The following is a 13,628-nucleotide window of genomic DNA, read 5'->3' as shown; positions in this document are numbered from 1 at the left end:
TGTTCAAAAATTGTTGCTACAAATATTTTTATACATATTTTTCCTCTTTCTTTGATCTCTTTGAGGTATAAGCAAAGCAGTAGTATTCCAGAATGATTGGACTCATTCATAGGTCTAGCAACAATGCATCATTTGCCCACAGCCCCTCCAACATTTGTTGTTTATTTTTTGGGTTATCTTTGCCAATCTCATGGGTGCCAAGCAGAACCTCAGAATTGCTCTAATTTATGTTTCTCCGATTATTAGTGATTTGGACCATTTTTTCTGCATCATTCAGATTGCTTGGATTTCTTCTCTTCAGCACTGACTATTCATGTCCTTAGACCATTTATCAATTGGGGAGTGTCTCTTGTTCTTATAAATTTGAATCAGTTCCTTAAATAACATGGAAATGAGACCTTTATCAGAGAAACTTGCTATGAAGATGCCTGCCCCCTGCCCCCAGTTCATTGTTTCTCTTTTAATCTTAACTTTATTGTATTTGTTAATGCAAAAGCCTTTTAGTCTTATGTAATCAAAATTATTCATTTTAACTTCTATGATCCTCTCTATCCTTTTTTTTGGTCATGAACTTTTTCTCTATCCATAAATCTGATGGGTAAGTTTTTCCTTGTTTCCCTAATTTGTTTATGATATGAACGTTTATATCTCAGCCATATATCTATTTGGACCTATCTTGGTATTAAATGCATCAGTATATTTGTTTCTCATAGCCCCTACAACATTTATCTTTTCTTTCTTTGTTATCTTTGTCAATCCGATTTGGTGTGAAGTGGAGCCTGAGAGATGCTTTAATTTGCATTTCTTTTTTAGTGGTTTAGAACATTTTCCTGATTTTTGAATTAATTTATATTTAAAATTGTGAATAAATATCTTCTTATTAATAACTAACAACTAATAAAATAATAAATGATAAATTAAATCATTATTAATAAATCACTAATAAATTAAATAATTAATTTGTAGTTTAATTAGTAATTAATTAATTTAATTAATTTTTAACATTTGTTCCTTAAATTTTTGAGTCCCAAATTCTCTATCTCCTTCCCTCCTACTTCCTCCCCCTGCCCAATGAGAAGGCAAGTAATTGGTTATGGGTTATACATGTACAGCCATGTAAAACAGAACTTTTTTTTTCCAAGTAACTATTGGTAGCTTGGATTTCTTTCTTCAAGAAAAAAATTACATGGCCGCATACATATTCTTCACTTTGGTAAAGAAGTGGTGGACTATGGGTGTAGAATGTTGCATACACTATAAAATGTGACTACTTAAACTATTTGTCTCTGTTAAAAGGGAGAATTTTATCGTGTAGGGAGTGTACTGGGGAATTACATATGTATGTATGTATATTATACCTACACATGTATATATACACACACATACACATACGCACATATATATATACCTTATTTAAAAATTAATTTATGTATACACATGCAAATATATGTTTATATATGTATATATACAAAACGTATTCTTAAAACACTGTAAATAAATCCCTTAGAAACATCAGCCTGACATAGGTGAAAATGCTGGGTTAATTCCCAATGTGTGCACCACCTGTGTTTTTTCCTGTCTGCTAATACCTTCCTCTTACATGTTATATATTGGGTGATGTTAGGAGAGAAGTCTCAGAGCAGCCCTTTTTTGCCAAAGGGTCTTCTCTGACTGTTTTTTTTTTTGGCTAGGTGGTGCAGTTAAGTGACTCTCCTAGGGTCACACAGCTAGTAAATGTCAAGTGTCTGAGGCCGAATTTGAACTCAGGTCCTCCTGACTCTGGGCCTGGTGCTTTGTCCACTATGCCACCTAGCTGCCCCCTCTGAGTGGTTTTTGAGGAGTTCTTCTGTCTTGTAGAGGATAATATCTTACAAAGGATTTTTTCTGCTTGTAGGAAATGATATCTTACAATGGATTGCCCAGCGGCTTTGGATTGGCAACATAGGTGAGTTCCTTCCTTCTTTCCTTCCTTCCTTCCTTCCTTCCTTCCTTCCTTCCTTCCTTCCTTCCTTCCTTCCTTCCTTCCTTCCTTCCTCCCTCCCTCCCTCCCTTCATTGTTTTAGGCTCTTCAGTGGATACTAAAGAATTAGGAGGCATGGTCCCTCCTTGAAAAATATGTGCCCTATGTTTTCACAAGCTACTGGGAAATAAGAAATACAGGAAATGGGGTACAGAAGTCTATCCTGCCCTACAAAAAAATAGAAGGGGAAGGGGATAAGAGAAAGGGAGAGAGATAGAAGAGTGGACAGACTAGGGGAAGGGATATTCAGAATGCATGCCATCTTGGGGTGGGGGGAGGGGGGAGATGGGGTGAAAATTTGGAATTCAAAAACTTGTGGGAGTGAATGTTGAGAACTAAAAATAAATAAATTTATATATATATAAAAAGAAAAATATATGCCCTAATGCCTATCAGTTGGGGAATGGCTAAACAAGCTGTGGAATATTATTGTGCTATAAGAAATAACAAGCAGGATGATTTCAGAAAAACCTGCAAAGACTTACATGAACTGATCAGAACCAGGACAGCATTGCATCTGTGTAATAACAGTATTGTTCAATGAAGAATTGTGAATGACTTAGTTATTCTCAGCAATACAATGATCTAAGACAATCCCAAAGGACTGATGATGGAGCATACTGATGTTGTTTGAATTGAGACTGAAGTATGCTATTTTTCACTTTCTTTTGTTTTTTTCTTTTATTTGAATCTTTGTGTACAACATGACTAATATGGAAATGTTTTACATGATTGCACATGTATAATCTACATCTGATTGCTTACCATCTCAAGGAAGGGAGAGGAGAGGGGAGAGAGGGAGGGATAGAATTTGGAACTCAAACTTTAGATAAAAATATTAAAATTTAAAAAAGAAAATAAAGCTAGCAAGTGCAAAAAAAAGTATATGCCTAGATGGAGAAACAAAGTATACATTTATGAAACATTTAGTTTGTGGTTATACAGCACAAACAGAATACAAAAGAAGGTAGTAATGTGGATGTAGTTCTTTGAAGGAAGTGATGAATGCATATTGATGGAGGGGAACTGGAAAGATATTCGAGGAGGAGGGAATAATGTGATTTAAGCAATGAATTTGTAGTGAGTAAGAAATGTGTAGGGACAGTAAGAAGATCATCAACTATGAGAGGTAATTGCACTGAGAGATAGTGTGGCATAATGGATGTAATGCTGGGCTTGAAGTTAGCATGATCTGGGTTCAAATCCCACAAATGAAACTTATTAATTATGTTACCCAGAGAGCACATTGCTTAATTTCTTTGTATTTTAGGTAGCTTCTTAAGACTTAACATATTAACTCATAGTTGAATTTAGGACTGTTTTGGCAGAGGGAGCCTTGGCACTCTTGAATTCACAGAGCATTTATATATGAATGCACACATATACACATACATATATACACATGCATATAAATGTATATATGAATAGCTTGCAATTGTATAGGGCATTAAGTTTACAAAAAAAGCTTTCTTCATGACCGCTCTGTGATACAGAGAGTAGAGATATATTCTCTATTTTACAAATAAGAGTCTGAGAAATAAAATGAATTATCCATGGTGTCAAAGCTAGTAAATAACTGAAGTTATATTCAAACCTAGGTCTCCTGATTTTTAATCTAGCATTCTTTCCTTATAATATATACCATGCTGCCTCCTTATCTTTATCATTTACATTTATATAAATCTTTAAAGTTTGCAAAGCTACTTCCTTCACAACAATGCTATGAAGTTAGGTGGGTGTGAGAGTTGGTGAGGGTAACTAGAGCCAACTTGTACAGGTTCATGAGAGCCGATTGTTAAATTTTCAGTGTGTGTGTGTATGTGTGTGTGTGTGTGTATGAACACATACATACACATGTATCATGTTTAATACTTCAAATATTCAGATACTAGTGTTGAGACCTTTTTTTTAAAAGGAAGATTAAGGATCTTTTGATGTACATAATTTAAGATTTTTTAACCTACATCAGTGATACTAACAATATAGAATAGCAAAAGACCAGCTCCTCCTATTTAAAATCAGACCTTTATTATATGAGTACATATATATATATATAGACACACACACATATGAAGTTTAAGTACATACATGTATGTGCACTCTCTCTCTCTCTCTCTCTCTCTCTCTCTCTCTCTCTCTCTCTCTCTCTCTCTCTGTCTCATGTCTCCCCATTAGAATGTAAGCATCTTGAGGGCTGGGACAGTTTTACCTTTTTCTAGTATTTTAGCTCCTACCACAGTTCTTGGCAGGAACAGATGCTTAATGAATGCTTCCTGTTTGTTGGTTGATTTTTATGTCCCCATATAGATCCCTATGACCTGACTAGACCTTTTCATCTTCTGATAATGCTTGAAAAAAAATGAGGGCTCTTTAGGATGAATTCTCTTCTCCCACAGTTTGGGGGGGGTGGAGGAGCAGGGTACATGTGGAAATTTGGCAGTAGAATTTCTAAGTACTTAACTGATCTCAATCTCTGGGTCTGACCTGCTTCTTTCTAGAGGCACAGAACTTGGGAAATTTCATTGTCAAGTATGGCTACATTTACCCCCTGCAGGACCCCAAGAATCTTATCCTCAAACCTGAGAGCAACAGTCTTTACCGATTTCAGGTGAGTTGTACCCTTGGCTAACCTTGCCTGACACTTGTAGTGCCATTCTGTTCTAAGAAGCCAAGATTAATTTCATGTCTTTACAAGTCAGCATCATTGGGACTTAAATACCAGGGATGGGAGAAAATGGTGGTTGGCAATTTTTTGGACCTATTTGTAAGGTTCTTCTCAGGTAATCAGGAAACTAAGAAGACCTTGATAAATCACCAAGCATGATTTCTCCAATTCCTTTTACAGACACCCTATTTCTGGCCCACTCAGCAGTGGTCAGCTGAAGACACAGACTATGGTAAACACTTTTCCTCTCTCTCCCCCCTTCTACTATAGGCAAGTACTCCTTTACTTATGCTTTGTTTGCTATTGCTTCCCTTTCTTTTTTGGGCAACTGGACCTCTGATTTCTTTGGTTTGAGAAATGTCCAGTGTGGAAACTCTACACAGATGCAAATCTGCAACTCTTCTGTTGATTTATAATCTTAGAGGGGTATATTAGGTCATGGTCACATAGCCAGCATATGTCAGAGGCAGGAATTGAACAGAGGTCTTCTTAAATGCAGGGCTGGCCTTCTTAAGCTTAATTAATCTTAATTAATTGATCTTAATCAGTCAGTTAGCAAGCATTTATTAAATGCCTACTATGTTCTATCTAGGCATTGTGCTAAGCACTAGTGATAAAAAGAAAGGCAAAAAACAATCCCTGCTCCCAAGGAACTCACAATCTAATAGGGGAGATAATGTGCAAATAAGTATGTACAAATTAGAGATATACAAGATAAATTGAGAGTAGTCTCAGAAGGAAGGCTTCTGTAGAGCCCCTTGGCGTCCACTAAGCCCTGCTACCTTATTTCTTCACTGACTTGATATTTATCCTGTTATTTTTAGTATTAATTATGTAAAATTATTTATCATGAATATAAAATATTAATTAACTTAAATATTAAGATAAAACAACAAATACATATTGTGTATATATTTTTAACATATAAATTTATTATTATTTAATATTATTTTTATATTGGTTCTGTCTCATCAACTGGCTAGTTTTAGGAGATCAGCTCTCAGAGAATAAGAACCATGTCAGCTGAAAATTCTTTTTGCAGTCCTAGTATATCACCTTTAATATCAATATATCAGTTCCTAGAGAGGGGCTGAAAAACTACTTTTGGATGATGGAATATAATCCATTTCCTTTTTCAGCCATCTATCTAGCCAAGAGAAATATCAAGAAGAGAGGAATTTTAGAAGAATACGAAAAGGTACAGAGATGCTTTAGAACTGTATGTTTTTGTTGGTTGAATACTGGTTCTCAGTAAGTGCTTTTCTTGTCCCTCACTCCTACATCGCAATACCTCGTAGCTCCTATTTATGTCACCCTGAGAATCTGCCACAATTTATAACTCATCACCCAGGGGTTCTGTCTGCAGCTGATATGAGGTGGGGTTAGAAAATCAGGAACTTTTTATCAGCTGCTGTTTTTGAGTCAAAAGCTTTGCTTCAGGGCCTGCTTTGTACCATGTGTTACTCAGTGGTCTACGTGGTACGATTTGGGAGCCACTGGGGGACCTTGTTGCTCTGTTCAGATTTCCAAATGAACCCAGTCTAACCCTTGAAAGATTGGAATTTTGGTTAGATAGGGACAATACTGCTGTTACTTCTATATTTTAAAAAGGTTGTCACAGCTGTAATAGAATCAGAGACTTAGAACTGGAAGGGCCTTAGAAACTCTCTACTTCAACCCCCTCATTTTGCAGAAAAGACAACTGAAATTCAGGGAGGTTTTGAGCAACTTTCCCAACATCACACAGATGATCTTATCTAAATGGGCTAGACCAGTGGCTAACAACCATTTTGAATGACTTTTATTTGATGCTGCAGCTTCCTCCCCACCTCAATATGCTTTTTGGTAGATTTTAATTTTTAAGAAGTGGATGAGGGTTTGTTCTGATATATTTTGGAGAATTTAGCAATATTGTTTCAATTTTTTTGGGGGGGGCTAGGCAGTGGAGTTAAGTGACTTGCCCAGGGTCACACAGCTAGTAAGTGTTATATAGCAGATTTGAACTCAGGTCCTCCTGAATCCAGGTCCAGTGCTCTATCCACTGCATCACCTGGCTGCCCCTAGAAGTAAGGTATCTCTTAAGAGACACCTTAGGTCACAAACCTAGAATAAGCCTAGACACACTTCAGTTTAGTTGTCTTAGGAGAGTCCCCTGCTGTCTTGTCCCATGCAACTTACAGCAACATATGTTCTTAGCTCTCATTTTGTTCTCCGGTTCTAGGAAAATTACAGCTTTTTGAACAAAAAGATTAACCATAAATGGGACTTTGTCATCATGCAGGCCAAAGAGCAGTACAAGTGAGTAAAGAAAAACCATTTTCTTACTCTGTTTCCTCCTCCTTTTCTGTTGCCATGTGGTTTTGAAGAGCTTTGTCTAAGCAGGAAGAGCCAGGCTATTGGGAAAGGGGAGGGAAGGGGTGGTCCATGTTCTTCAACCTCATTCTCCCTAAAAGTTCCACATCCTAAAATTCATCAAACAGTTATTAAATGCTTATCACATTCAGAGCCCTCTGCTTAGGCAAAGAGAAAGAAAGAATAGATATCACACAATGCCTGGCAGCATGGAGCCTGTAATCTAATAGGGAAATAATACATGGCAAGTGCAAAGTGCCAGCTGAGGCCCAAGGCAGGAAAGGTCAATGGACTATTGAAGTAGAGGTAGAATTTGAGTTGGGCTTCAAAACTTAGGTAGGAATTCAACAGGCTTGTGGGAAGAAGTGTGGGAAGGAGAAGAATGAAGAAGACATTCTATGGATAGGGAACAATATAAAAAAAAAAAGCACAGAGGTGGCAAACTCCAAGGCCTGAACAGAGTACAGGGAGTAAAATAGTTTGTTCAGAGCACAAAGAACCTGGATTAGAGGAGTATGAAAAGGCTGGAAATGAAAAGTGACATTAGAATATGGAGGGCCTTGAATGCTATTAGGAAGGAAGGAAGCATTTATTAAGCAACTGTTGTGTCCTGGTACTATACTAGGTGCTTTAAAAATATTACCTCATATATAAATATAAATATATTTGATCCCCACAACAACCTGGGGAGGTAGGTGCTGTTATCATCCCCATTTTGCAGTTGAGAAAACGGAGGCAGACAGAGGTTAAGTGACTTTCCTTGGGTCACACAGTTAATGTCTGAGGCCATGTTTGAATCCAGGTTTTCTTGACTCCAAGCCCACCGCTTTATCTACTGTGCTACCAGGGTGTCACCACCCACCATTTCCTTGGTAGGTAATAGGGACGCATTGAAGAGTTTGGGGTAGAAGAGTGACATAACCAGATTCATGAAGAAGGAAAATCAGTCTGGCAGGTGTGTGTAGGATGGATTAGGAGGATGGAATTAAGGCAGAAAGACCTGTTGGAAGTCAATTGTAATAGTCCAAGTAGGTGGTGATGACTGTTTATGCTGGGGTATTGGCAGTGGAAATGGAAAATGAGGGAACCAATTACAGAAGTGATGAATGGTAGAATCAACAGGCCTTGAAAATTGGCTAGATATGAGAGGTGTTGATGATTAGCTGGATATGAGAGGTAAGAAAGAGTCACTAGTCAAAGATCAACCCAAGCGTTTTGTAGTTTATGAATGGTAGCACCATAAAAATTACATTTCCTGGATTATATTGGACTGGGAGTTCCACTTTTCACATAACGCACTTGTGTGCCTTAAGTAGCATTTCACAGAGCTCAGTATATAGGTGGCACTAAATTAATTGACTCATTGACTGATTAAGTGACATTTCATGTGGAGTATGTGGCAAAGAGTAATGGGTTTGGATCTCTTACTCCTCCTGTGGGAAGGATACGCTGCAAAGACGAATACTAGGTGTTCATTTCGGTGACTGTTCTCAATTCTCCAGCAGTGTTTTATCTATTTACAAGTCAACAAACGTTTAAGTGCCTGTGTTGTACAAGGCAGAGTGTGAGATACTGGGGATACAGAACCAAAAACCAAACAGTCCTTGCCCTCAAGGAGCTTATATTCTACTGGAATGAACCCCCTTATTGTATTTTTCATTGGAGGAAAATTTTCCCCCCAATTTTTTTTCTCTCACCCAACTTACTCTTAGATGGTTCCCCTCCTGGTAACTCTCAGTTACTCAGGGAACGTAAACTTGTTTAATATTAACTCTTAGGAAAATATAGTTAAGAAGAAAATCTGTTGTAAAAAGATAAAAACATGTTGTACAAAAATGACCTTTTGATTATCTCCTATTTTGGCTTCATCCACATCACTGCTTCCCCTTCAGTGGCACAGATAATTAAAAAACTGAGGATATTTGCAAGGCTGCCTTGAATAATAGAAATCCTGTGGTTCTTCAGAAGCACCTATTACTCATTCATCCTTCACAAACAAACATACCTAGTGGTAAATATAATTAGCTTAGCTCAGTTATGTTAGTGTTAACAGTGGTCTTAAAAAAAAAATCCCAAAATCAGAACACCATGCAGTTGGAAGAGGTATTTACTCAGCCTGGCTTTCCATGTATTATTCATAATGCATTATATAGGATATAAATCCACTAGCTCTGCTTTTCATAGCATACATTCATCGCTGCACATTGTGCTCTTGGCCTGTCTGTAAAAATATGCATTATGGAGAACAAGCCAAGTGGTACTATGCCATTCTTGGTAATTGGTTCTGAATTCTGACATGGTAATACTGATCAGTCATTCTTATGGATTTAAGTAGATTTCATTCCCCGGTAGCAGGAAAGCTCAGCATAATTTTCTGATGTTGATACACGATGGATACAAAGAATAAAAAGACAAGAATTAAAATCCTTTTGAAATAAAACAAAGCTTCAAAAAAATACCTGTCCTGGGGAGCACAGTCCAACATGATAGAACAGAACCAACAGGCAGGAAGGTAGCCAGATTCCTATAGGTCACTCTACTCTATCAGGAGGCTGTGGGCCTTGATCTCTTATTGCCAGTCTTACTTAGATGTTGATTTTGTAATTTCCGTGAGCATATAGTGAGACATCAGGGAAAAATTAAGCTGCCAGAGAGTTAGATTTCATCGAGGACTTGTGTGAAAGCTGAGTTGAATATGGGACAATCAAGACCTCTGGCCTTGTTTCCAGCATGTGCCTTTCCAAATCCATCAACCAGGGAACCATCCTCTGTGGAGAAGGGGCCTGTCATCCCTGCTGCCATCATCACCAACTGCTCACTTACTGCCACCAATGGGGAAGGCAAACCACCCTGGCTAGAGCAGCAAGGCATCATGAAGGATAGATAGAGGGCAGAACGTGTAGGGAAAAGCAGGGAGTTAAACAATTGTTATTCCCTCAACTTCCACTTCTCCTTAGACCCAGGTGGAAACAACTCCCAAGATACCTGGGAATAGTGCTTCTAAAGTCATTGTCCAAAGGTGCAACTGTTGTGGAAATATGAGTTCTGCAGGGGCTAAAGCCCCTGCTTCCTCAGCAACCAACTTACTAAATACCCAGAAAAGAGATCCTTACCATCAGATTCCTTGGCACCATTAAATGGCTCAACATCAGAAAAGATACGGTTTTATTGAAGGAAATGACATGAAAGAAGATTCCTTACCATTTGATTCTACCCCAAAGGACCACTGGCCATTTCAATTTGATTTGCTGCTCAAACTTCCTGTATTTCTTACCCCCATTTTAGAATAAGAGCTGCCTGAGAGTAGGCTGTCTCTTACTTTATTATTTGTATCCTTAGTGCTTAACATAGTGATTTGTACTTAATAAGGGTTTAATAAATGCTATCTCATTCATTCAAATTTCAGTGTCAAGATTGAAGCTATTTTTGCTGGGGAGGAAGGATAGGAAAGGAAAGAAGGAGGCAGATTATCAGGGATGGGCACCAATGCTCATCTTAAATGAACAAAGAACTATGGGCCTTTTACTGTTATTGGCTTTGCAGAACTGGAAAGGAAAGGAAGAAAGCAGACCGGTATGCCTTGGATTGCCAAGAAAAAGCTTATTGGCTGGTCCACCGATGCCCTGTGAGTAGATCTATCATTATAAATTATTTCATTTGGGGCAATAGGGGAAAGGAGGGACAAGTAAAGGTGGTAGGGAGGACAATCTAATTGAGGTGATGGTTGGATTAGGATAGGGAATTGAGGAAAAAGGGCAAACTTGAGAGAGAAGGGACCTGGGGATGGTAGCTATGCTACATGGCAGCATGGGCCTATAGAGAACCTTTTAGGGAGGTTTTAGGATAGTGTTCACCTAATAAAGAAATAAAGAACTGCACTAGGTTGGTGTACTAATGGCAAAGTTCTACTCACCCTGTACTAGTTATGGCTTTGCCTATGAATTCCATCCAAGGGCTCTACCATCTTTCTCATTCTCCCATGTTCATTCTACTCCAGGCCTACTGTAATCCTATCTATCTATGGTGCTTGGCTTATACCAACCAGCTGATTTGCTTATGACATTTGAATATCCAAGTATCTCTTTTGGGTAGAAGAAGAAATATGTTTTTTTTTTGACTAGAACTCACAGTATTGTAGATATATTGATTTCATAAGCTGGGTAGGCTTGATTAGGGAAAGGATTTGCACAAGTGGCTCAGATTCTACAAGTTTGTTATGAAGGGAGTGACTTTCAGATCACACGAGGGTAAACCATGGTGTGAAAAACCCAAAGACTTACTATTGATTCATGAACCTGTTACAAACATGTCTCCTGACATGTTTTACCTGGACTTTTTCCACTTCTTGGAACTAGGAGGTCTAGGAGTCAGAAGAAAGTAGTAGCCAACTGAAAAAACAAACGAAACCAACATTCTTTCCTACTCTTCTGGCATAAACTCCAACCACCACTCCCACATGAGGGATGAGTAGTTTTTGGCAGAACAGAAAAGTAATACACACAAAAAGCATTGTTGTGTGTCTGGCAGGTGATAGACATTTTGATGCCTTTAGGGTAGTTTTCCAACAGTTCTTCCATCATTAGAAGAATAATTTTGTATGTTGTAGGATCCGTTTTTATGTTTATGAAAGTAGGGATTCAGGCCATAGTGTTTTGTAAAAATTCACTAAGGCTAAACTTTAGAAGAGACATAAGAATCTTGTCATGAAGAAAATGTAAGAAAGTTACCAGTGGAAAGCCGTTCTGCCAAAAACATGGAGCAATGCTTGACAAAGTATATTTGACTTCCAGAATGGTAATCAAAGGCATCATATGAGACTATATACACAGTACCTTATCTTGCACTCAAACTTTAAGGTCTGGTACCTAGTCAGGGAATCACCACTACCCTTGGATTTTAGACATAACCTTGGGGCAATATTGTTGCTACTCATAACCTCCTAGCTCATGAGCCCCCAATGATATACTACCCATTAACAATCATCCAGTAGACTTAATTGCTCTTAGCAAAGGTCTTTACTAAGAAGGGTGGTAAGAATAATAGGTAAGAAATATTCCTGCCATGAACCTAGATCTCAGTCTCCTACAAATACACATGACTTTTGTGGGAAGAGTAGGCTCAAACTTTGTCTAATGGTGGTGAAACACATGTGTGGGGCACACATGTGTGGGGCAATTTATAACTCTTGTTACTATAGGGAGCTTTTTCTTTTTGTAGAATCCTTACAAAGACCCTCCCTCCCCGGGTATAGTATTTCTGCTGGTTGGGGAGCAAGGTCTGCTCCTCTCCAAAGCTGACTCTTGATTTCTAGGGCTACCTCTCTGAAGCTGCTGACTGTCTTTGGTGATATCTCTGTGTTTGAAATGTACATTTCTGCCCCTGCTTGGAAGCAATGTCTCCTACTGGTCCAACAGCTCTGATGACATGGCCAATGGGGGGGAGAAGAGAAAATCTCTCTCTTCCCTTGCTGACCTATAGTACAGTATAGGGATGTCTTTACACAATTTCCTCCAACTCTTGAATGAAAACTGAAGCTTGGATTGGAAAAGGAACAACTTGACCTCAGACTCAAACTTTTCCGCTGCTGAATGGTTTGTTTCCTTTATATATAGTCCCGAGGAATGTGACTGATTCTCTTAGCTAATCAAAAGGTTTTTCCTATATGGTGTCAGCTGCTTTTATTTAATGGCCAAGACTTGATAATCTTCTCAATTTAATGAAAGAATTCATACCATGTTTTTGTGGGGTTGTAGGAAACCTGCTTTATACTTTGTGATTACATTCTGGCCCTTCTATGACTACAATAACTGAGGGGGAGAAGTGAACTCCCTCTTTTCTACATAGAATTGTGACTTTTGATAATGTTCATTTTATTTTTATTTATTTTTAGGCAATTGGGGTTAAGTGACTTGCCCAGGGTCACACAGCTAGTAAGTGTCAAGTGTTTGGTCTGAGGCCGGATTTGAACTCAGGTCCTCCTGACCTCAGGGCCAGTGCTCTATCCATTTCACCATCTGGCTGCCCCTATGATGATGTTCATTTTATAATGAACAAGATTCAACCTTAGAGTCAGGAGACAACCAGAAGACAGATTTCTGCTAGGAGAGGATATTTCAGAAAGAAATTTACTAGTAATTAGAAAGATAATTTGATGATGCCTTGGGAAGTTTGCCTTTTTATTTTTTTTAATTTTTGCAGACTCTTTGGTATATTCCTCTTTCTAGATGTTTAAAAAAATACCTTGAGTACTTGAGTACTCTCTAAAAATATTAGCTCACCAATTGCTCAGCAGAGTCCTCAGGGGATAGGGAATTTGCCTCTCCCTATCCTGTGCCCAACCATTACTTTTAACTAGGTTCAGTCCTGGGGATCCTGGCTTCTAATAAGACAGAGCCCTCTTTTATTCAAACTCATTGACTCAACAACAAGCCTCTACTCCAGTGTCCTGGGATAATCCTAATTATGACAAATGAGATTATGGCTCATGAGTCTAGGGTTCCTCAGAAGAGGAGGAATAACTAATCTACTCAATGTGAATCAGGGAATGGGGCAGGTAATTTAATCCTACTAACAAAAAAGGATTCTAATGGA

General features: G+C 38.3%; 1 protein-coding gene across 1 annotated transcript in view; it reads left to right on the top strand.

Moving 5' to 3' along the window:
• RGS9 (regulator of G protein signaling 9) overlaps positions 1 to 13,628 on the top strand; it is a 112,862-nt gene that overhangs the window by 38,349 nt on the left and 60,885 nt on the right. The window contains exons 3-8 of the mRNA XM_021000908.2: positions 1,895 to 1,945; positions 4,519 to 4,628; positions 4,866 to 4,917; positions 5,825 to 5,883; positions 6,907 to 6,983; positions 10,581 to 10,662. Coding sequence (XP_020856567.1) covers positions 1,895 to 1,945; positions 4,519 to 4,628; positions 4,866 to 4,917; positions 5,825 to 5,883; positions 6,907 to 6,983; positions 10,581 to 10,662 — 431 coding nt within the window. The remainder of the gene's footprint in view (positions 1 to 1,894; positions 1,946 to 4,518; positions 4,629 to 4,865; positions 4,918 to 5,824; positions 5,884 to 6,906; positions 6,984 to 10,580; positions 10,663 to 13,628) is intronic.

The sequence above is a fragment of the Phascolarctos cinereus genome, unplaced genomic scaffold (genome assembly GCF_003287225.1).
Source record: "Phascolarctos cinereus isolate Bilbo 61053 unplaced genomic scaffold, phaCin_HiC Scaffold_5;HRSCAF=322, whole genome shotgun sequence".
Lineage (NCBI taxonomy): Eukaryota > Metazoa > Chordata > Mammalia > Diprotodontia > Phascolarctidae > Phascolarctos > Phascolarctos cinereus.
The sequence above is the reverse complement of the archived record's forward strand: the minus strand, read 5'-3'. Positions and strand labels throughout refer to the sequence as shown.